Raw genomic sequence first — 23,370 nt, 5'->3', positions numbered from 1 at the left:
GCAATGTCACACCCTTTCGTATATTTAGATTTTAGCATATTTGTATACAGGGTTGAAACCAGGAGGAGCAGGAGGGGGGACCAGGGTTGAGCCCCGTCCCTCCGATAAATTTTTCTAACTCGTAAATTGGTGGTAAAACGCACACACAAAAAACTGTAACTTTTCCTCTGCCATGAAAACTAGACTTAAAAATGGAAGTGAAAAACCTTCTCTCTCCAACCTGAACAAAAGCTCTTTTGGTAACCACTCCCACCTCGAACCGTTTTTCTTTGGTGAACTTCTGTCTAAACAAAATCCTTTTTGTAACTAGACCCATCAAAAATTTATTTTAGTAAACCTCAACTCCCTCCCTTCCCAAAAAATTAGAGCCTCCGTTCCCGAACAATGATCTTTTTAGCGCCCCCCCCCCCTCTAACAGAAATCCTGGATGAGTACCAAATTGTATAGTGCATTAACATTATTGTAATTTTGTCACAAGGAGTTTATATGCTAAGCAGCCTTAGAAAATGAATTAGATAATTTGAAAGTTTCTATTACGCTAGTCTTGTAGTCTCTTTCTGAAGTTCTAGGTCGTTTTTATTTTATGATAATAAATCTTTATCTATACAGTGCTTCTTTATTATGTATAAACTTAGAAAGGAGCAACAGATAAGACATACACTAATAGTCTGTGTAGGCTTTAATACAAGTGTTAATCACCATGATTCATCTATGTTTTACCTAGCTTTACCAAGAACTACACAGCTAAGCTCAGCAGATTTTAACCAAACAGTGTCTCCTTTGATGTGAATTCACTCCAGTTTATGGTTGCCCAACACCCACTCTGACGGTCTAAAACTCTTTGTTAACCTAAAAATTTTTGAGCTACAATAAATTTTCGTAAAGAGTAAATTTGCACAAAACAAATACAACGACATACAAAGTAAATACGAAATGGGTGATAATTAGATTAGAAAGCCATACGCGGCCATTTGGGCATGATGTGTCTCAGAACTCCCCGCTCATCCTTTTCACAGGAAACAAACATAAAAACCAGAGCTTTCACACTGAAAATGCACATTTATTAATTCTAACCTCCTTATCCCATTCCCTCCTTATACAGCCGTTTGATTAGCAAAGTTTCAACACATACCTGATAGTCGTACAACGGTTTGATCCAGTAGAACAAAGTTTCTTGGAATTGGAGCCCGGTTCCTGCAAATGGATGTGGACTGATGTAGGTTTTTAGGCATTGATGCCTTTGGTGGTAAGAAGTTAGAACTGGTTCTGTTAGCCTCCACCGGTTAAATGACGGGTTGACCCAAACCCATTCTGTGGGACATCCACCTCTTTCTTCATGCTCGCTCTTGAAATGTTCAATAAAAGTCTTGCAAGCTGTCTGATGGTTGTCTATGGTGATTTTTGCTTCCTAATAGCAAAGGTCAGATTAAATATTACAATACAACTTGTTACTGTTTCAAAGAGACAATTTAAACACCAGTGCCTACATGTTGAAACCTATAGCATTACATGGACAAGGTTCGACAAAAAACCCGCTGAATTTTGTTCTGATTTACCAATTTTTGAACATTCATTTCCCTTGCAATTCCAGGCAAATCGTTAGTCAACTAACGTTGAATTGAGTTTGTATTAGTGCAAATGTCTAAATTTATGAATTGAATAAATCACCTTGCCAAGTTGATTTAAAACTCAATTCCTCAACGAATCTCTCTTCGAGCCCCATGAATTGTGTCATTCACCCCAATACCATCAAGACACAACTACGGTACAAATTACACACCGAACAGTCAGTTTGGCTAAAAAATTAAAAGCATCTTTACATCAAGGAAAGAAAAAAAAATTATAGAAAAAAAAATGAGGCGGGATGGATTAAATTAAATATTAATTAGTTAGATAAAACGTCTGGTATGACGCAGGTAAATTTGGAAACTAACAACAAGAAGACAAAATAAAGGATAAGCTGCTGTTTCATACACACTATTTCCAATGTGTTTGAGATTGTTAATCACCTTAGAATACAAAACGAGTCGGCTGTTCAATTCAGAACAGTATACCCACATTTTACTAAGTTATACAGGCGAGCCTAGACAATTCTGTGTATTGGCAAAACTTGTCACGCTTCGAGAATAGTGTTGATGATTAGTTTTATTTGGTCAATTTTTCATACTGATTTACTAAAAGCAATCTGTCAATCTAAGATGTGGTTTAGGAAGCTTTGTGCAGATACACTGTTACACACGATAAAAATTATAAGAAACTTCGACCATTTTCATTCAATAAAAGTTTTACTGAAAAGTCTTCTACCACTTTAATATGTCTGAACTCGTCACAATCAGGTATTTCTAGCCAAAGCTGCTTTCTACCTGGGAACGTTACAGAAACTACCTTGGTGACAATGTTGGTTTCTTCCCTAAACTTACGCCACAAGGACTGATTTTAATAGTGTTTTAATCTGACTGGTTGTGATTGGTCTTTCAGACCAGCCAGATTGAAAATCCTCTATTGGCAGATACCGTTATAACTATATTCTAGATGATCATAGTTCCTCCAGAAAAGGACTGAACACACAAAAGACATATTGAAATATCAGCTCTTATTTTTAAACTGAACTGGACTGAGATCAGCCGAACCCTTTTGAAAGATATCTTGACCTCAGATTTCGAATAAGGCCCTGATCACAAAGTAGTAGATCTAGAATATCAACTCTTACTTCCCAGCAAGGTTTGTGAACATTAGTCAGCTCCTTCTGGTAAATGACCCATTCATAAGAAGTTCGGGACCCTCTACACAAACAGATATTGCATCAATTAAGATCTTCCAGAAAACACAACCACCATACTTACTCTTACTTTCGCTCATGTGCAACTGAGATTTAACCACCCATTCAAGTAAATGTCAAGGTGACAAGAATTTAGGGATTACCTCCCAAATTATATCAAAATGGTAACAGACCCCCAAAAGGCAAGCTTAGGACACATAATCTTATTTTCGAGATCCAATAACTTCTCCATGAGATAAACTGATGACAAGGAATTAGAAAGCAATCCCTTTTCTTTTTCCAACAAATTCAGATCGGGCAAGGGCCAAAAGTCAGTTATTATATTAGACTTTACATAATTAGCTTTCTTTAAGAATTCCTACAAGTGATTCCACTGATGAGAAGAATTTAGCTATTTGTTCCTCAAATTAGCCAAATTGCCAACAAACTAACAAAAGTCACAGCAGGAGCTCTTGCTCTTATTTATAACCAATTTGGCTGAGATCCAACCATTCTTTATATCAGATACTTTCTTAGGTTGAAGCTATAACGGCAACCATGATATCAAAGTACAACGAACTTGAGTTAGGACAGTTCCAGTTTGCTCCTTACCAATACAAAGGATATCCATTTTGCGATACTCGTGCCGGATAAGATTCTGTAATTTCCATCTCTTGTCGTTACCGAGTCAGAAACCTCTGATGGCAACAACAAAATAAAAGCTCCGGTCCTGCTCCGAAACAAAATTTTGATTGGCCAAACATGAGAATGACATATGTGACATTAAATTCAAGTTAAGCATAAGAGTGAATTTAATAAAAAGCATAAAATATCATTGATATTTAAATATCAAGAGAAAAGCATAGAAACTTACCCGAAAACTGTGCTCTACAACGAAAACCAGCTCTCTGACGGCATAGTCTCGCCAATACCTATCGTCTGTGTTCATGCTCATGATATCAGCCATCACCTAGAGATTGCAAAAACTATAAGCAAACCACAAGAAATAAAATTTACAATCTAGATTATAAAATCTGGATATTTTGAGCACATACACCAGTGATCGTCATCAGCAGAAAAACTAAGGCATTAGAATTAAAACAAACGTACTTATACAGAACAAAATAAATACTTTCGCTAGATCTGTCGGTGAGTTTATTACCAGGGCTCATTTAGTCTTGAGTAGCAAATTTTCTTCTTTAATATTGCCAAGATAAAAGTTGAATTTCTAATGAAGGTGGCACAAACTTCTTTTTCTTTCAATTGCAAAAGAAATGCTGTTGAATTTAAAGTTAGATACTTGATTCCACTGGTGGTCAACCATTGATGCAGGTGGTCAAAAATATCCAGATTTATTATATCTGTTTTCACTGTCTAATAAAGAGACTTATCTTGAACTTTTATTTGTTCTTCATAAAAAGGCCGTGTGGTCTTAGAAAAATAGATTAGATTAGATTAATTTATTTCAAAAACATGTGTCCAAAACACTTTGCTGCACCTGCTAAGAAAGCCCCGAGGGGCTTGTTGGCAGCAGGTGCCAGTCATCTCTACTCTACATATTACTACATACAAAGACTCTACTTATGACACTCACGGATTATTACTATACTTTTGCATCATTACCATACTATTCTTTTGCAAGGAAGAATCTCTTAACAACAGCCTTGAAGGAAGCCAAATGACTCGAATTTCTTATTTCAATTGGAATAATATCCCATACAGAGGGGGCAAAATTTCTAATCGCGAAAGAAGCTCTAGCCGTATTTCTAAATGGGTGTACCAGATTTGATGCCCCTCGTGTATCGTGGCTATGAAGATCACAATTAATGGAGAAAAAATTTTCGAAAGAAGAGGGAAGTATATTATTAATATTTATATGTGAAAATACTAACTTGGTAGTCTCTTGTTTTTGAAATATCAAAAAGTTGATTCTTAGTATAACGTTCATTAATATTATGAGTAAATAAAGTTTTAGGTGATAAAAGTTTAACGGCTTTATTTTGGATTTTTTGGATTTTTTTATAACATGATACAAAATTACTAGCCCATAAAGAGCAACCATAGCAAATATATGGGTAAAAAATAGCAGAATAAAGTAACCGAAGAATTTTATAGGATACTAGGTTTTTAACTCGGCGAAGCACACCCAGAGATCTTGACAACTTTGAAGCTATAATATTTGAATGTGTTTTCCATGATAGAATAACACCTAATTTAAGGTATTACGTCGAAAAACAGACAAAGTAACAAGAACACAGAAACCGGCGGGTAGAAGGGCTTATAACCTTGGGGTTGCAGGTTGTCGTAAAGGGGAGGGGGGGTAAAGAAAAATGTATCGAATAACAAAGTGTTTAAATATCTAAATTTGGTCCATCGAATCCCCCAGAAATTCTAACCCAAAATATTTGATTTACTTACAGGTGCGAGATTGAATCTATGTTTATCTCCTAGATAATGTGCTACTATTTCTGAATCCATGTACCAGCCACTGAAGGGTATCGCACTGAATTCTAAACCACCACAGTCTAATTTCATGGAGGAGACTCCGGGGAGGGCAAACCATTTGTAGCCAAGATCGGCGACGTCTTTATATCTGAAAACACAAGAACGGTGAAAAGAATCCCATAAACAAACAAAAATTCAAACTAATACATTTTCTTGACCTTTAAAATTCGAGAGTGTAAAGTCAAACAAAATCAACAAAACTTTATTACATTTCATCAATGCCATCATAAATTTTAACAAATAGGCAAAATATATTTAAAAAAAAATCTCTTATAAATTACTCATGGTATCTCAATTTGAGAAATATTAATGTTGAATAAATTTACCACCCAACTTAAGAAAAAAAACATTCTTCTCAAATAATAAACAAATTTAAAAAATCTAGAGTTAAAATCATGGGAAATCAACAGCCCAACCAAACTAAACTTGTGTTGTTTGTTATTGATTATCACAATAAGATCTATCATGGCATACTGTTCTATGACTGACGAAGCAGAAAGAAATTCTGAAAGTTGAAACACGATAAAATACGAAAGTTAAAATAAAGTAACAATGCTGAATCTAGAAGATCTAGAAGTAGACCTGGACAATTAAAAACAAGAGCTAATGAATTCTGTAGATCAAAACTACGGAGAGAAATTACTCTACCAGAACTTGCAGAGAAGACGGATTTTATCGTCTATGCTCTTCAACTGTCACACATCCTATACCTTCTGGCTTAACTAAACATTTAAGTACCACTCTTCATTGTAACGGTTTTCCAAAATATTCTGGGAGTGTCTCCAATAGAAGGCTTAAAGTTATGTTTTAATATTCGAATTTGAATATAAATAAACTAAACCGACAAGTTGACTCATCTACGAGAATCTACAAAATCCAAAACGTGAAGGAGTTTAAAATACTTTGTAAACATCAGGCTCCGCGCCTCCTAGTACTAGAATTTTTTTTGTCATGATTCAAATTAATCTACATGAAGCAATTTAAAACGTCAATACGATCCTTCTGGAATATTTAAATAGAAAACGAGTTAGCTTGTCTGTCTAACCTGTCTGGACCACAAAACATTATATGAAATGGTCAGGAATCATCGAAAACATTTAGGACACAGCCGACAGATTATAACAGCAATAGATTAAATTTGTGTTCAAATCAATAGAATGATAGAAAATGGCCTTAATGTTTTAAAGTCGGACCAAAAAAAAAATGCACGGGTCAAATGTTCAATGTGATCACACATTTGATCACATTTCTGATTACACACATACATAAACAATACAAGATTTCATATATATTTTTAATCACCAGATCAAGTAAATGGTCAGGAATTAATCAAGAAACGGCTACTTATCTAACCAAATAGTAATCGAACTAGAGATCAAATTTGATCCAGAAATTAGAAAACAAATTATAAAGAATACATAGAAAGGAAAATGGACCCAAGGTTAAGATAGTTATCATAATTTTAACAAAAATTTACATACAGAAATAAATATGATTAGTCCAAAGCCAAACGATTGACGAGGGTTCAATGACCCTACGTCATTTAAATTCACTATAATAAGAAAGAAAGAAAGACAAAATAAAAATAACAAAAATAAATATAAATAATAATAATACAAGAGGAGCAACAACTACATACCATGTGTATACTGTGGAGTTACACTCAAAAACCAACTAAAAATCAAAACTAAATTTAAATCGAATCAAATCTCCTTCAAAAGAAATAAAACTAAAATACATGCTTACTTAAGAATTTTTCTTTCAATTCTAGGACAGATTCTTACATGTGCTTACTTCTCATATTTTGTGTTTACTCCAATTGTTATTAATTTGAACCTTTAAAATGATGCATCTTGTTCATTTCATTTTCCAAATTATTCCATAGAAATAAAATTTAATACTTTCAGTTATATTATCTTTCAGTGAAAAAGACTTCGGCAGTTCTGCGTGCAATTTATTTTATTCACAAAGAATAAATTAGGGGCATTTTTTTGTTTTTTTTTCAATTATTATTTTTATTCGTTATTTTTATTTGCTAAAACCGTTATTTTAAATTCAATATATTAAAAGATTCGCCCCGAGTCGACTCAGCTTTAAATGGGTACTTGAAGAAATCTGTGGAAGGTTAGCACGATGGGTGTGCGAAAGCACATGATGGCTGACCCTCCGCTCCCGGATTGCAATTCCCGGCTGAAGGGCCAAGAAACGAAGATCTAATGCCGTCATACTTCATGCTTCTTAAAACAATTGCTCATTTGGGCACAAATAGAATTTAATAAAACACACTAAAATTGGGCGCAATTTCGTACGTACTACAATTAGACACGATTAGTCAAGTCTTGATTATCCTGGACCAATTTGGTTTTTAATTAATTAAATAAAAAAACAAGTTTTTTGTCTGCCTAAAACGAACAAAAAGTATTACGTATTGGAGGGGGGTTCACCCTCTCGTCAATACCTCACTCTTTACGCAGAGGCGCTATTTGGGGGGGGGGGGAGGGTCATGGGTGGGCAAATGCCCACCCCAGATTTTTCGGGGAGGCCCAAGCTTCCACCACAAAGGGCCCTTTGCCGGCCATAATAATCCATTAAGTCCAACATAATCCATTCTGTCCAATTGATTTGAAATTATTGCACGCCTATTACTTTCACCGATGTATTGTTTACTTAAATAAGAAAGTTTCTCACTGAGGAGGGCCAGCCTTTAGTCTGGTTGAATTTTCCACTTTCAGTTTAATCACTTAACCTTGTTGATTATGATCTTTGATGTTATAATTAATCTTAGATGTCAGTGTGGCTGAGTTCCACACTGGGTTACAGTACATATACATGCAACACATGGGTGCTGAAAATGAGTTTTTACTTAGAATATTCAAGCGATGTGCTGCCAAAACTTGCATTTTTTCTTACGCGAAAGTTGGGAGGGGGGCCCAAAATGGAGTTTATGCCCACCCCAAGATTTGGCCCAAATGGGGCCTCTGTCTTTACACCAAAGTTCGAATTTGGTTCCAATTCCTTAAGAATAACCCCTGAGTCACAAAAGCCGTTTAATTAGAATAAATAGCTCTTTTGAAAATAATAAAAAAAAAACTTTAGCCCAAAGAGAAAGGTATTGACGAGGGGGCGAACCCCCTCATATACATAATAATTTTTGTTCGTTTTAAGTTTTAATGTCGCTCCTTACTTTCTTTTAAAACCTTTTTTTTATTTGATTTCTGATCTTTTTTAAATAAGGCTGAGAAGTCCAGCGCCCCTTCAAATGTAAACAATGGGCAAATTTCATAACTTGCAGCCCTTCCCTCAGGAACTGTGAGGTATTAAGTTATCCTCATTGACTTAAAAAAGACGGTTATTAAATTTTACGACTATACTCAAGAAAATGGCTATCTCATAATTTTGATCCAGTGGCTTTGGGGAAAAAAAATGAGCATCAGAGGGGGTCTAGTTGCCATTTATTTTTCTTTTGGTTGCTGGGTCGACACGATCACCCCTGGGGAAAAGAATAAACAGATAAACGCTTAACCATGATCTTTCTCTTGAGATAGGTGCTTGAAACCTTAACATTAGGGCTCCTGATTTGCTAAATCTGATGGTGTGATTTTCATTAAGATTTTACGACTTTTAGGGGGTGTTTCCCCCTTTTTTTCGAAAATAGGGCACATTTTCTTAGGCTCGTAACTTTTGGCAAGTATGATTAAACTTAATGAAACTATCTATTCAAAATCAGCACAAAAATCCGATTCTTTTGATGTATCTATTGGTATCAGAATTCCATTATTTAAAGTTTCGGTTTGCAGTATGTTACCACGAACTGTTTGATAAAATTGGATACAACTAATTCGAAATAAAATGTCGAATACTGAACTTTAGTGACAATCTTATTGAAAACTAAAATACTGGAGAGATCTGTAGTTCTGTAATACTTTTTAATTCAAGCCATAATAGGACTACTGGTTTGTAGCGTTAATAATTTAGTCTTATTACAGCTATGTAAAATTTCTAAAAATTCGGTTTCAACTTGTTCCCATGTTTTTCGCTCAGTTTAAATTTTATGAAGGTTAGAAGGCTAAGAGTATAACGATCTTTTTACTTACATGGGGTGACAAAGCGGTACTTGAAGAACAAATTCGTCTGGAATATCGAAGAAATGTGCTTTTCCATCACCAGCCTGAACTATAAGGGGTAATATATCTTGTTTCGTCCCTTTTCCTTTCCAACCAAGCTTTTGAGCAGCCTAAAAATCCAAAACGAATTATACGAATACTACAAAACGAATAATTATAAAAGCAAAATATGACAAAGCACCGACTTTATCAGGAAAATTTTAGAAAATAGATGAGCTTACAGAGAAAAGCTCGAGGTTGCAAAAAAGGCGAATTGTATAGAGTTGCAAAAAACAATTTATATATAGAGTTGCAAATAGCAATACTAAAAAACAACAATTCTAAACCTCTGTTTAGCAGCATTTTTTTATAAATTGGCATTTACAATGTTATCGGTGAATTGAGAGCGCTTATTACATATTTTTCTAGTCTAAACCTCCAAGTCCCCCCTCCAAACAAAAAAAAATTAAACATAATTATAGTCTGCAAGCATTGCTGATCTAAAGTCAGCTAAGTAGATTGCATGTGTAGTTTTTTAAATCAACGTATCGTATGCAGATATTAGTTGGCAAGATGCTGTTAAGCGACAATACTACAATGTTACACTAGAATCAAAAACCAGATTTGATATGAGCTGTGACGATGTTTACAGTGAATTTAGCGATTAAAAAATAATATAATAAAATATTTTCAATATTTTTGTTTTAATCTGACGAGCTGAAGCTACCAACTTCTGCTAGAGAATTGTATTTCCACTCAAAAACATTGCAAAACTACAACAAAATCTTTTTATTGTTAGTATCTTGCAGTTAATAATCAATAGTTATAACTGCTACAATAACCTAACAATATAGGAATGTCAGAACAGAAAAGGGGCAACATTCATTTGATTGTTCCGGTTCGAAACTTGCTTTTCTATCCATAATTAGCTGCTTCTCACTGCATACTATTAGTAGCTCTATTAATTAAAAATACTAAACATATAGGAAAAGACAAAATATCAGCAGCAAAATAGCAAACTGAAAGGGACAAAACACGTGTCACTTTTTTTATTAGTTAGGGAAATATTACAGACCTGAGTCAGCTCCAAGTTAAATGGGTCTCCAAGAATGGTGCCATCAGATTGCTTATAGCATGCATATCCAATCATAGAAGAATTCCACACACGAAAGTCACATCTTCCTTTTTGACGGGGTGGAAACACCGTTATTGCTGGTCTTAAAGAGTAGAAGCCATGGGTAAAAAGTACTTAGCAGAAATTTAATAAGAGAACAAAACATTAAATGCAAGTAAATAATTCCCAAATGCAGCCTCAAAAGCTGTAAAACAGACATGACAATTACATCTGTTCGCTATTGTAGTGACAAAGAGACTCTCAGTTTTCGGTTTTTGGTTCATTGACTTCTTAGTTTCAATCTTTAACGATTTTTATTTCTTCCTTCTATTTAATTTTTTTTTCTGTCTCCATATTGATTCCATTTTATTGAACTTGGTATTATTTTACGTTTATTTTTTTTCGTCCGTTTTTTCTGATGTTTTTTGTTTTAAAATTTTCATTACTTACCATCAGACACAGAAGACAACAAACGAGAACGTAAGATTATATCAGGTCTCTTCAGTCCATGAAAATCCATGGAATATGGAAATATTAGCCTAGAAACACTCTTAAAAGTAAGATAATACAGTTGTACTATTTCACAAAAAAAGAGGGGAGGGGGCAATATATTTTTAAAGTCTAGGAAGTGTTTCATTTCAATTTCTTTGTTTTTTGGGGGGCCAATGCCAAAAAGGGTGTTTTTCAAAATCCAGAGTAGGATCACTAGGATCAAGATCCAAAATTTACCCACAACCCATATCCCCCGATATGGGCTCAAATCATGAGAAATTGATTAAAATAGTGGGCCTAAAGTGCACTATTTTGGTCTTAGAAATCTTAGAATTAATTTCCTTCTCTTTTCAAATTTAGAGCCCTTCTGGTAGGGTTACGAACACACAATTTCCTTTTCATCTTATGTTTTACAATATCTCGTACATAACGTCCTCTTGTGTATTCTGTGCAAAAAAAAAAAAAATTTAATTAAATTTTCAATTCTCCATAATCAAACATATTATTTTCGAGAGTAGAGTCTGAAAAAGATCTTTACAGAAACTCACAGCGCTGTTTGGGGTGCTGGTACACATTGAGGAAAAGGGATCTATATCCAAAGAAGCCATCGCCAGAAATTCATAGGCTAGCAGCGCCATCGGAAGGCTAAAAAAGACTTCAGAGATCAAGTACTTAGTCCCAACGGCTTAAAATTTTCATGTTTATAGAAGGGTTCTGCCCCTCCCCCACTCTATGGGTCGAAAACATTCAACCAAGAGGAAAAGAGAAGAATCTACTTTTGAAAACATGTGCCCCTGTCGACTCCCTAGCATCCCCTAGACTCACAAGATAACAAACGGGAACGCAAGGAATATAACTGGTCAGTCATCTCTCATTAAGACGAAATGAAGCCAATGATTGAGTTACTTTGGATATGTGATGCGCATGAGTAATTCCACAGTTCCCAAGCAGTCGGTCCTTAGCAAAGTCAAAGGGGTCGAGACTTTTGGCTACTCGAAGGCAACCACCGCAAAGACAAACCTACAAATACACTAATTTTCGCAGGATAGTAACCTACGAAACGTTCCTTTACAATGTGTCTCTATACAACCAGAGTGTGAAGAAAAAATAACGACCATTTTGGTCGTCTTTGACGTCCTGAGCACATCTGGAGGCACAAGAAGATCTAGGGTCTAGAGTAAGTTAGGTGTTACAAATCAGACAAAAGAACCACTGAAAGCACATTTAACAAGACGATACTACCATAGTGAACTTGAGTAAAAGCGGATATAAAAAGGATATAAAAATCTTACCGAAGCTTCCCTTCATTTGTGGCGTATTCTAAGTGGTCACACATGGCTTTAAACATTTCCTGTGCTGTACCAACGTCACGACAATCCAATACCTAAAAGAAGGGGAGATTTGCTGCAAAATTAACTAGAGGAAAAAAACACCAAAAAACTAATTCTTTTTTATAAGCTTTGGTGCAAAAATTACTCTGAAGCAATCGTACCTCTTTTCTTTTAGCTGATTTCCAACCGCGATTTCCAAACACAAGCCTTCAAACTCATCAGAACGAAAGAAGAGAAAAAACAACATATTGTACACAAGCCTGGCGTTAAATGTTTACCGTTCACTCTTAATTTTCACTCCCTCGAAACATGAAATAAGATTGTTTGTGAACTGAACTTTACAGCCCATGTGGACATCAAAGCACCATAAAACATGTACTTTATTAGCCTTAATCTTATTTGAATCTTTTCCATCTATTCTGCAATACATACTGCTGCTCATTGATTTCACCTGCTAAAAATTGTAAAGCCTAATTGCTTGTAAACATGATTTTTAGCTGCAACACTTGATCTTGACTTCTAATGTCATCATTCAAATGAGAGAAAGCTTAGCATCAGCTTTGGAACATATTGCCTATACAAGTCTTTGCTTTTTTTTCTTTTTTTTCTACTATTACCAAACCCAACAATTCGACAAGTTCTCTTTAAAAACTTTTGAAAACAAAACTTCTGTAATCATTTTGCCAATCCTGTAAGCCAATATTTCCCAATATTTTCTAATCCCTATGCTTTCCCAGAAGCAGCGCTAAAGTCTCAGAAAAGCTAAATCTAGCATACCCCACAAGTTCCGGAATCACAACTTTTATTTTTGAAACATTATTCTTATATTCCATAGCACTAGCTATTTTATTCAAGCGGTTACTTATTTAACATCACTAAAAGTTTAAAATAAAAAATTATCAGTAACTAGATCCTCTAGGGCTTCTACAAAATTTTTCGATATTATTTTATTCAGACAAAGGAGAACTTAGAGGATACTGCATTTGGAAAAAAGGAATGAAGTTAATTAATACTACACAATAGCCAATCATGCACATATTATGGACGTTGCAATAAAAAAAGCTATTAAACACTTTAAATTGGTTCTTCCGCAAAACAAGTCTACAGATTGATCACAAATTAATAAACTGAAAACTGTGAACTTTACCTTTAGGTTTTTCCACTGGCTACGACCAGGACAACGTGGAGCATTTCTCCAGGCAACTGTAGCCCCGTATTCTATTTCTTCTGTTTTCATGATGTAATCATCTGATTCTTCGATTTGCTTTTCAATTTCACTCCAACGATTTCGATGCTCAGTAGATTCAAATCTAGCGTAAGTAGAAAGCTTCATGAGACCAAAGAAAGGTATCTCCTTTTATTTTTCTTATGGGAAAAATCAGAATATTCAAGGCTAAGCCAGGACTGGCTTAAATAAACGTATGAGAAGGATTATTTGTACTTTTTTTTGAAAATTAACACATTGCCCTTGATAGTAGCAATATCGAAACCAAGATAGGGCCAAAACAATTTTCCTTAGAAAAGTTTAAATTAATTTTTTTTTCTTTCATGTTTCTTATCCTAAGAGATCCTATTCTTGTGTATTTTACTGAAAAACACTTAGTTCAATAATGTGATTAATCATTCACTGGAGAAAGCAAATATTGTAAAAAAGCTACCGATTTTAAACAGTTCGTGGTAACCAACAGTAAGTAAATATGGAACTTCAAAAAAAGAAGAGTTTTGTAATAGTACAAATATAGAAAAAAATTGCTTTTTTATAGTGATTCTAAATATGCAATATTCATTAAGGTTCAAGTTACCCACAAAAGTTAAGAGCCTTGAAAAATTTCCCTGATCTTAAGGAAAGGGGAAAAACACCAGCGAAAGGGCAAGTGGTCTTGATGAAAATCTTGCGGACAAATTCAACATATCTGAGAACCCTGCAACCCCTGTAGATGTATCAAGCTTCTATGTATAAAATATAAAATTATATATTGTATACATGATCATGGAAGTATTTTTATGCTTTTGTTGTTGTTTAAAAAAAAAATAAAAGCTAAAATTTGAATTTTGTTCCAATTGTTTAAGAATGACTCCTGAATCACAAAGACCGTTTAATTAGAATAAATAGCTCTATTGAAAGTAACAAAAATACTTATTTAGTAATAAAAGTAATAAAAAATACTGCTCCTTGCTTTCAGTTGAAAAAACTTACTTTTTATGCAATTTCTGATCGTTTCTTTAAATAATGCTGGGAGAGCTGACACCCCCTTCATGAAATATTCTTCCCCCCCCCGAAAAATTCCTCCATGGAAATATCCTCCGCTGTTAAATCTTTTCAAAAACTACATTTTGTGAAGAAGTCATTTTTAACATTCAACAAAATGGATAAAAACAAAGAAAGAAAACATAAAAACAATTAATGAAACAAAACAGTTGCGATTTTCAGCCAAAGTGACAAAGTCGATATTTTGACAAGGAAGTCCTCAGCACACATAATTGTTGATAAATATTTCTTCTTTGTCTTTATCCAATTTTTATTGAGCATTATGCATAGCCATTGAAGTCTTAAAAGAAGAGAAGCCAAAAGGGGGCAAGCTCATACTGAGACTCCTGGGAGAGGGGATCCCAAGGGCGAGTTGCAGGCAAGTGTCAGAAGCTGACAACCTGACTCAACCAAAAGGAAAAAAAAGACAGTGCTAACCATATAGGAAAAGCAGCCCCAAAGGGTGCTCGGCAAAGCAGCGACCTATGGCCGAGAGGGAAAAAGATTCTTAGAGCACAAAATAGAACGTGGAATTTACTGATTTTGTAAAGCTGATCACCGTATGAGTCAGCAAAGGTGGTTGACAAACACTCGAGCATGAAGATGTTGTCCTTCTTTATGGAGCCAAAAATTATGGAAGACAATCTGAAACTGTTCTCCTGATATTTTCTTGGTGAAATTAGAGGGCAGCATAACAAAGGAAAGATGCAAAGATGGAATCGTGGGTCAAGGAGGTGGCGAATAGCCCAGGAGAGAGATGCTTAGCTCTGGCCGTGGGATACATTACCCTGAAAAGACATTTCTCGATTGACTGCAAAGGTGGGATTACTGTGGAAGCTATTGAGGCTGTTAGTGGCTTGAAATCAGTTTCATTTCCCAAGGAGAGACTTAGCCTGATAAAGGCTCAGATTAAAGAAGGAAAACATTTCGAACAACATAGAGCAACTGATGAGGATCTGACTGGGAAAATAGAGGAGCGGCACTACCGTCTCCCAGTTGGAATGAGGTTTTAACACTGTTGAAACATTTTTTTTGAGGGGGCTTCGAATTACCCCTCAACCCCCGGGAATAACAAAGTAGGACATTCAAAAATAAAAAATATTTTATAACGGTGCCAGCATATATGCCAAACAACTAGAATATTGACAGGCTAATCTGCATCATTTTCAAGAAGCCAACTATGATCTTGGGAGGTTGCAGGCAGAGACACGGACATGTATAGCTTTGGTATAGGAGCCATGTACCACCACCACAAAAGTTATACAATAATCTTCAACTTTATCCTAAATTTCTTCAAGGAACTTCAAGAGGGAACGATTATATTTAAATACAGTATTGAATTCTGAATTGAATGGTATGTTTATTTCTTAGCCATCTCATGAGGGTCCTTAATTTCAAACAAACCAAATAGCGAGCAGGCATATTATTAACAAATCCAATTGTGGGTAATTAAAGCAAAGTTTTAAGGTAAAGCATAGTAATTGAAGTAAAACTAAAGTAAGTAAAGTTCAAACTAAATTATAACTTAAACTGAAAATTAATTAAAAGTAAAGTTAACATTAAAATAAAGCAAATAAAGTAAAATTGATTGAATTAAAGCAAAGCTTTTAAATTCCCTGTTTGATCTTTGGACCGGTACTGACCGCAAAGTCCTTGGTTTTCCAGTGTACCTATAAAGAGAATTTGCAGATAGAACTGGGGTAGTTCAGCTACTTACAGGTAACCAGACTGGAAACTGCGAGCGATTTACCAATGAACTGAGCAGTATACATGAAGAACGGGATATCCGTGTCTCTCTTCACACGGGTTTCTGTGCCAGGACCTGTTTTTTTTAAGACGATTCATCTTTTAAGATCATTTTTTAAGACGATTGAAAAACAAAGCCATGCCATCCCTAATGTTTTGGTTTACTTGTGGGACAAAGTCATTTCGATCACTGAACTTCAAAATAGACTCCCACCGTCTCAAGTGAATTAGATTGTATTTTTGTACTGTTTCACCAGTGGTGATATTGTGAGCTTCACTTTCTCCAAAGAAAAGAAGACGATCATTTGAGCAGCTGTGCCGCGGTTACCTCGAATATCTGCTCTTACTCAACAGATTTTGGATAAAATCGACCGAGTAGTTGAGCTTAATGAAGATACTATGAAGCTGTGTTGTCAGATTTTGATTGCTTCATACAGAAAATCAAAGGAATTTTCGTGTTTGAATGACGTCCACTTTCACTTGTTCCCTCACCGGAAAACGCTGAAGAACCTGCCTCAAACCGACGACTCCTTTGCCTTACATGTGAAAAGGTGCATTTACCAGTGGTCCATTCTGCTGCAGGTCCTTATGGCTAGTCCCTCGTATCTTTCTCCGCTTAATTTTGGATGAGAGATGAAGGACAGTTGCATAGTAACCATTAAATCAACCCTTCCTGCTCGGCCATCCATTATTCAGAAAACTTCGCGACATTGCAAGCGTAAATCTTGTGGACGAAAATGTCCATGTGCAGATATTTTGTGCTCTTGTTGTGGGAAGTGCTGCGAGGCCGAGGCTAATTCCCACGTGGAATAATTCTGCGTGACTTGAAATGGAGGGACACCAGGGAAAAAACATAACGAATTTGGGAAAGTCAGTATTAAATAAATAGTGTTGATTCTGACTTTGTTTAGTTTCTTTACCTGCGTCATTGCAGCAATTTCTTCTAAATAATCGTGTTAGTTTGCTATGAAGACATTCTATGGCCTCTGTGCATTTCTCGTATTTAAGCGCAAAACTGCACCTCAAACTTTGTGGAAAATGCACATTTTTTCATGAAATACAAAAAAAAAGTTTTGGAGTGTTTCATCCATCGCAAGCAAGTGCAGTTGATATTTTTCGAATGAGCATGGCCATTTCAGGAGGAGAGGGGGGGGGGTTAATTCTCGTACTTGCCCCATTCCGTCGTGGTTTGTTTCACATTTTCAACGCCTTGTGCCCAAATTAATACTTGGCAATCATCCAAGTAATGTTGGATAGATGTAGTCACAATAATTCTGAAAAACCTAATTGCTCATTGACGTGTAGTGGTTTGTTTGGCTTAGATCCCAAATGATGAAGAAGAACCACCAGCTAAGCTAAGGTAATAGGACATATAGAATATGAGGGTGAGAAAAGACAAACTATGTACATCATTAACATCTACAATCAACAGCTCACAAATGTTAGTGAAATAAACCTCCAAGTGTGAAGCACAACTCCAAGTGTAACTATCTAGCAAGAAATAGTTTGCAGTCAATAACGCTTGATTAATAGCTAATAAAGTGTCCTAAAGCACGTGTAACACTAGTCCACTTGACAGTTCAAATCCATTTCTTAAAATTTCACCTAAAGCTTTTTTTATCTTTTTTTGACCAGAAAAAAAGCATGGATCAGAAAAGGAAAGGAAAGGTACAAAGTCTCAACTCCTCTGCTTCCCCCACACCCTGAATGTCACAAAAAAGTAGTCTAAAAATACTCTTTTTCGCATCTCAACCCCTCTCCCTTTCTAGCAAGTTTTTTGCAGTCCACTACAACCTGAGAGTTGGACGAGCATGCATCTACGTATACTCTCACATGCAAACTCAAGGTCTTGTGTAAACTAAAGCTCTTGGAAGCTTTCAACAGATTTAAAAAAGTTATAGCTTATCAAGCTACCAAATCACGGACAATATCTCCAAGCCACTGACAGTTCCAAGTTTTATAGCAGAGAAAACGTCATATTTATGATTGAAATTGCTCTGTTCCCGATGGTTTTTTCATGGTCCGCGATGCGTTGCTTGTATTAAAAAAAAAATCACCCATCCCTCATACAGAGTGCCAACGGTCAAAACAATCTTTTAAATATTCAACAATTTCATTGAATAATTCATGCTAGGTATACGGCACTATATCTAAGAATACGCATGAGAAGATGGTATACAGCAACATAAATAAATAAAATTTGGCACGTGTAATTACTAGTTCTACTATGTCTATAATGTGTAGGTTTTTATACACTGAAAACATTAATATTTACGCATACAGAAACCGATGTAAGTTAGATTATAAAAGATTAATTTTAGCATTTACAAAAACAAGGATTATCCCACTATATAATTGGCTAATTTTGTCTGCCAATAACTGAACGTATGACGTTATAACGTGACGTCAAAATCGTGTACGACGTTTAAGAATATAAATGGAAAGATGGTGCATGGCAACATGAAAAAATAAAATTTACCATGTGTAATTACTATTCCTAATATGTGTATTATAAAGATTCTTCTAACACCAAAAACATTAAAAAAATGCAAAAAACGATGCAAAAAACAAATTTAATTTATGCATTAGCAAAAATAAAGATTAATCTAATATATAATTGGCTCATTTAATCAATGAACAAGTAAGCAAACGTACGATATCATAAATTGGTGTCATAATTTATGCATGAAACTGAAGTTACATCAGCAAGGGCCGAAAGTCGGAAATAACAAGTGTAACTCACGAGGACAGGCCATGCACCTGGCAACAAACCAATCTATTTCACCATCACCACTGAAATCAAGTTTAAGGTCAAGTAGAAAGTAATAATACCCTGAACTAGCTTATGGCAGAACTGAATTTCAAATCAGATACATCCAAAAAGAAGGCAGACCCCCCCCCCCCCCATTAGAATAACTACAAAATAGGGAAAAGTGCTTAGACTTTCCGCCTCATCCCTTCCAAGAATCTAGTTCATTCTAAGGTTGAGCCTGTGTACATTTACAGTTATAAAGATCACACATGAATTACATTGCAAAAAAAAGAAAAATAAAAACTCACTTGTCAATGGAAGCATAGAACTCGTCAATAAATAGTTTGGCATCGCACGAAACAGCGTCTTTGGTCCTAATGGGTTTCACTTCTTCGAAAGTATACATTAAATTTTCAGGGCATATCAAAGCCTATAAAAGAAATAAATATTAAACCAATGAAGAATATTGTTAACTAATAAAAAAAAGAAAAAAATCTGTATACGGATGTTTGCACAAAAAAACACATCAAAAACAGATAAAATATCCATTCCAGTTTGTACTGTTTCTGGATTGAGTGTGCGTCATATGTGGGAGCACATTTTCATGGAGAATGGTCACACCTCTAGTCAAGAGTCCAAGACGTTTCGTTCAAATACAACGGCTTACTTTTTTGTGAGGATATAGCTGTAACACTGGTTGTCACTTGCTCGTTTATTTTCAGGACAGTCACAAAAGGTAGGCTTCATAACAAAACGTCTCCACATATGGTGCTACTAAACCAAGTAATTAATTAAAACTGGAGAGGAAGATTGCACCAAATGCCCATTCTATTCGAACCCTACCTTTCAGACATTCATTTATTTAGACAACATAAAGATGCTTTAATCACAAAAAAACATTTTGATCCAAATAAGATAAACCAGATGCAAAAGTGTTTTCAAGATCAATACAAAGAATCAAACAGTTCGTGATAACGAACTGTATAGCTCAATAATAACCGAAACTCTTAAAAAACGGTATCTAAAAATTTTGATACCAATAGTTACATCAAAAGAATCGCATTTTAATCCTGATTTTAAATATATAAGTTTCATCAAGTTTAGTCTTACCCGTCAAAAGTTACGAGTATGAGAAAATTTGCAGTATTTTAGAAAATATATAAGTTTAATCAAATTTAGTCTTTGCCATCAAAAGTTACGACCTGAGAAAATTTACCTTATTTTGGAAAATAGGGGGAAACACCCCCTAGAAGTCATAGAATCTTAACGAAAATGACACCATCGGATTCAGCGATCAGAGAACCCTACTGTAGAAGTTTTAAGCTCCTATCTACAAAGATGTGGAATTTTGTGTTTTTCGTCAGAAGACAGATCACGGATGCGTGTTTATTTCTTGTTGTTTTTTTTTTTCAGGGGTGATCGTATCGACCCAGGGGTCCTAGAATGTCGCAAGAGGGCTCATTCTAACGGAAATTAAAAGTTATATCCCAGTTTTAAGTGACCAAAAAAGTGGGGGGTACCTAGGCCCCCTCCCACGCTCATTTTTTCCCAAAGTCACTAGATAAAATTTTTGAGATAGCCATTTTGTTCAGCATAGTCGAAAAACCTAATAGCTATATCTTTGGCGACGATTTAATCGTTGGTTGTCCCCGGGGGAGGGACTTCAAGTTACCAACTTTGACCATTGTTCAAATAGTTCGAGGTAACAAACTGTACTAATGAGCGACCCGGCTCAATAGTAAACGAAACTCTAAAAAACGCCAATTTTGATACTAAAAGATACATCAAAAGAATCAGATTTTTATGCTGATTTTAAATGTATAAGTTTCATCAAATTTAGTCTTTGTCATCCAAAGTTACGACCCTGGGAAAATTTGTCTTATTTTGGAAAATAGGGGAAAACACCCCCTAAAAGTCATAGAATCTTAACAAAAATCACACCATCGCATTCAGCGTATCAGAGAATCCCATTGTAAAAGTTTCAAGCTATCTACAAGCTATCCTATCTACATAAATGTGGAACTTCGTATTTTTTGCCAGAAGATCGATCACGGGTGCGTGTTTACTAGTTGTTTTTTTTCCAGGGGTCATCGTATCGACCGAGTGATCCTAGAATGTCAAAAGAGGGCTCATTCTAACGGAAGTGAAAAGTTCTAGTGCCTTTTTAGTGACCAAAAAATTTGAGGGCACCTAGGCCCATTCCCACACTCATTTGTTCCCAAAGTCAACGGATCAAAATTTTGAGATAGCCATTTTGTTTAGCATAGTCGAAAACCATAAGAACTATGTCTTTGGGATGACTTACTCCCACAGAGTCCCCAAGGGAGGGGCTGCAAGTTACAAAATTTGACCAGTGTTTACATACAATAATAGTTATTGGGAAGTGTACAAATATTTTTCAGGGGGATTATTTTGGTTGGGGGGTTGAGGGGAGGGAGCTGTGTGGGAGAGATCTTTCTTTTTAGGAATATGTCATGGGGGAAGAGAAATTCAATGAAGGGGGCAAAGTATTTTCTAGCATTATTATAAAAAAAAAACAGTGATAAATATAGATGAAAAAGTTTTTTTCAACTGAAAGTAAGGAGCAGCATTAAAACTTAAAACGAACAGAGATTATTACGCATATGAGGGGTTCATCTCCTCCTAAATATCTCGCTCTTTACGCTAAAGTATTTTTAGTAATTTCAACTATTTATTCTACGGCCTTTCTGATTCAGGGGTCATTCTTAAAGAGTTGGGACAAAATTTAAGCTTTAGAGTGAAGAGCGAGGTATTAACGAGGGGACAAACCCCCTCATATACATAATAAAAATATAAGAATATAAAAGTTCGTTATGTAAGTTAATTCTTCAGTTGCATATATTTTTTACTAATAAAAACGTTCATTAAAAATTAAAAGTTCTAGTTGCCTTTTCAAGTAACCGAAAAATTGGAGGGCAACTAGGCCTCCTCCCCCACCCTTTTTTCTCAAAATCGTCTAATCAAAGCTAAGAGAAAGCCATTTAGCCAAAACGAAATTAACAGGCAAGTTTCCTTTTATTTATTCATGTGCGGAGAGCCAAAATCAAACATGCATTAATTCAAAAACGTTCAGAAATTTAAATTAAAAAAAAACTAGTTTTTTTTGTCGAGCGATATTAAAACTTAAAACGAACAGAAATTACTCCGTGTATGAAAGGGGCTGTTCCCTTCTCAACGTCCCGCTCTTTACGCTAAAGTTTGACTCTTTTTCTCACTTCTACTTTATTAAACAGTAAAAAAAAATTAGCGTAAAGAGCAGGGCGTTTAGAAGGGAACAGCCCCTTTCATACACGGAGTAATTTCTGTTCGTTTTAAGTCTTTATGTCGCTTCTTACTTTCAGTTAAAAAAACTAGTTTTTTTATTTATAGTAATGGCTATTGGGAAGCGTACAGACGTTTTCAGGGGGACTTTTTCCCGGCGGGGGGGTCGCGTGGAGGGGGTTATGTGGGATGATCTTTCTTGGAGGAATTTATCATGAAGGAAGAAAATTTCCATGAAGGATTTTCTGGCATTATTTAAACAAACAAAAAATGAGAAAACAAATAAAAAAGTTTTTTAACTGGAAAGAAATAGATGCATTAAAACTTAAAACGAAAAAAAATTACTACGTATGTGAGGGGGTTCGCCTCCTCCTCAATACCTCGCTCTTTATGTTAAGTATTGCTAGTAATTTCAACGATCTATTTTACTATACTAGTTTGACTCTTTCTCGCAACTCTACATTTTAAAACAGTAAAAACTTCAGCGCAAAGAGCGGGGCGTTGAGGAGTGAACAGCCCCTTTTATATACGGAGTAATTTCTGTTCGTTTTAAGTTTTAATGTGGCTCCTTACTTTCAGTTAACAAAACTTGTTTTTTTATTTAATTTCTGAACGTTTTTAAATTAAGGCATGTTTTGATTTTGGCTCTCCGCACATGAATAAACCAAATTTGCTTATTAATTTATTTTCATGGCTAAATGGCTTTCTCATATTTTTGATCGGACGATTTGGAGAAAAAAGGAACGGGGGAGTAGGCATAGTTATCCTCCAATTTTATGGCTATTTAAAAAAGCAACTTAAACCTTTAACCTTTTACGAACGTCTTTATTAGTAAAAATATACGTAACTTACGAATTAGCTTACGTAACCAACTTCTATATTCGTATGTTTTATTACGTGGAGGGGTTCACCACCTCGTCAATACCTCGCTCTTTACATTAAAGCTTAAATTTTGTCCCAATTCCTTAAGAATAACCCCTGAATCACAAAGGCCGTAGAACAAATACTTGAAATTAATAAACTTACTTTAGCGTAAAGA

General features: G+C 35.2%; 1 protein-coding gene across 4 annotated transcripts in view; it reads right to left on the bottom strand.

The window, feature by feature from the left end:
• LOC136039394 (nitric oxide synthase, salivary gland-like) overlaps nt 1-23,370 on the bottom strand; it is a 70,325-nt gene that overhangs the window by 6,521 nt on the left and 40,434 nt on the right. For 3 of the 4 annotated variants that reach the window (XM_065723091.1, XM_065723089.1, XM_065723090.1), the window contains exons 3-10: nt 19,358-19,479; nt 13,451-13,613; nt 12,265-12,356; nt 10,442-10,583; nt 9,358-9,497; nt 5,177-5,351; nt 3,633-3,728; nt 1,133-1,408 (exon numbers count right to left, since the gene is read on the bottom strand). In XM_065723091.1, coding sequence (XP_065579163.1) covers nt 1,133-1,408; nt 3,633-3,728; nt 5,177-5,351; nt 9,358-9,497; nt 10,442-10,583; nt 12,265-12,356; nt 13,451-13,613; nt 19,358-19,479 — 1,206 coding nt within the window. Of the gene's footprint in view, nt 1-705; nt 850-1,132; nt 1,409-3,632; nt 3,729-5,176; nt 5,352-9,357; nt 9,498-10,441; nt 10,584-12,264; nt 12,357-13,450; nt 13,614-19,357; nt 19,480-23,370 lie in introns of those variants that run through there. The other variant, XM_065723092.1, reaches the window with a different exon arrangement.

The sequence above is a fragment of the Artemia franciscana genome, chromosome 19 (assembly GCF_032884065.1).
Source record: "Artemia franciscana chromosome 19, ASM3288406v1, whole genome shotgun sequence".
In the NCBI taxonomy this organism is placed as follows: domain Eukaryota; kingdom Metazoa; phylum Arthropoda; class Branchiopoda; order Anostraca; family Artemiidae; genus Artemia; species Artemia franciscana.
Note: the sequence above shows the minus strand (reverse complement) of the source record. Positions and strands in the feature narration are given on the sequence as shown.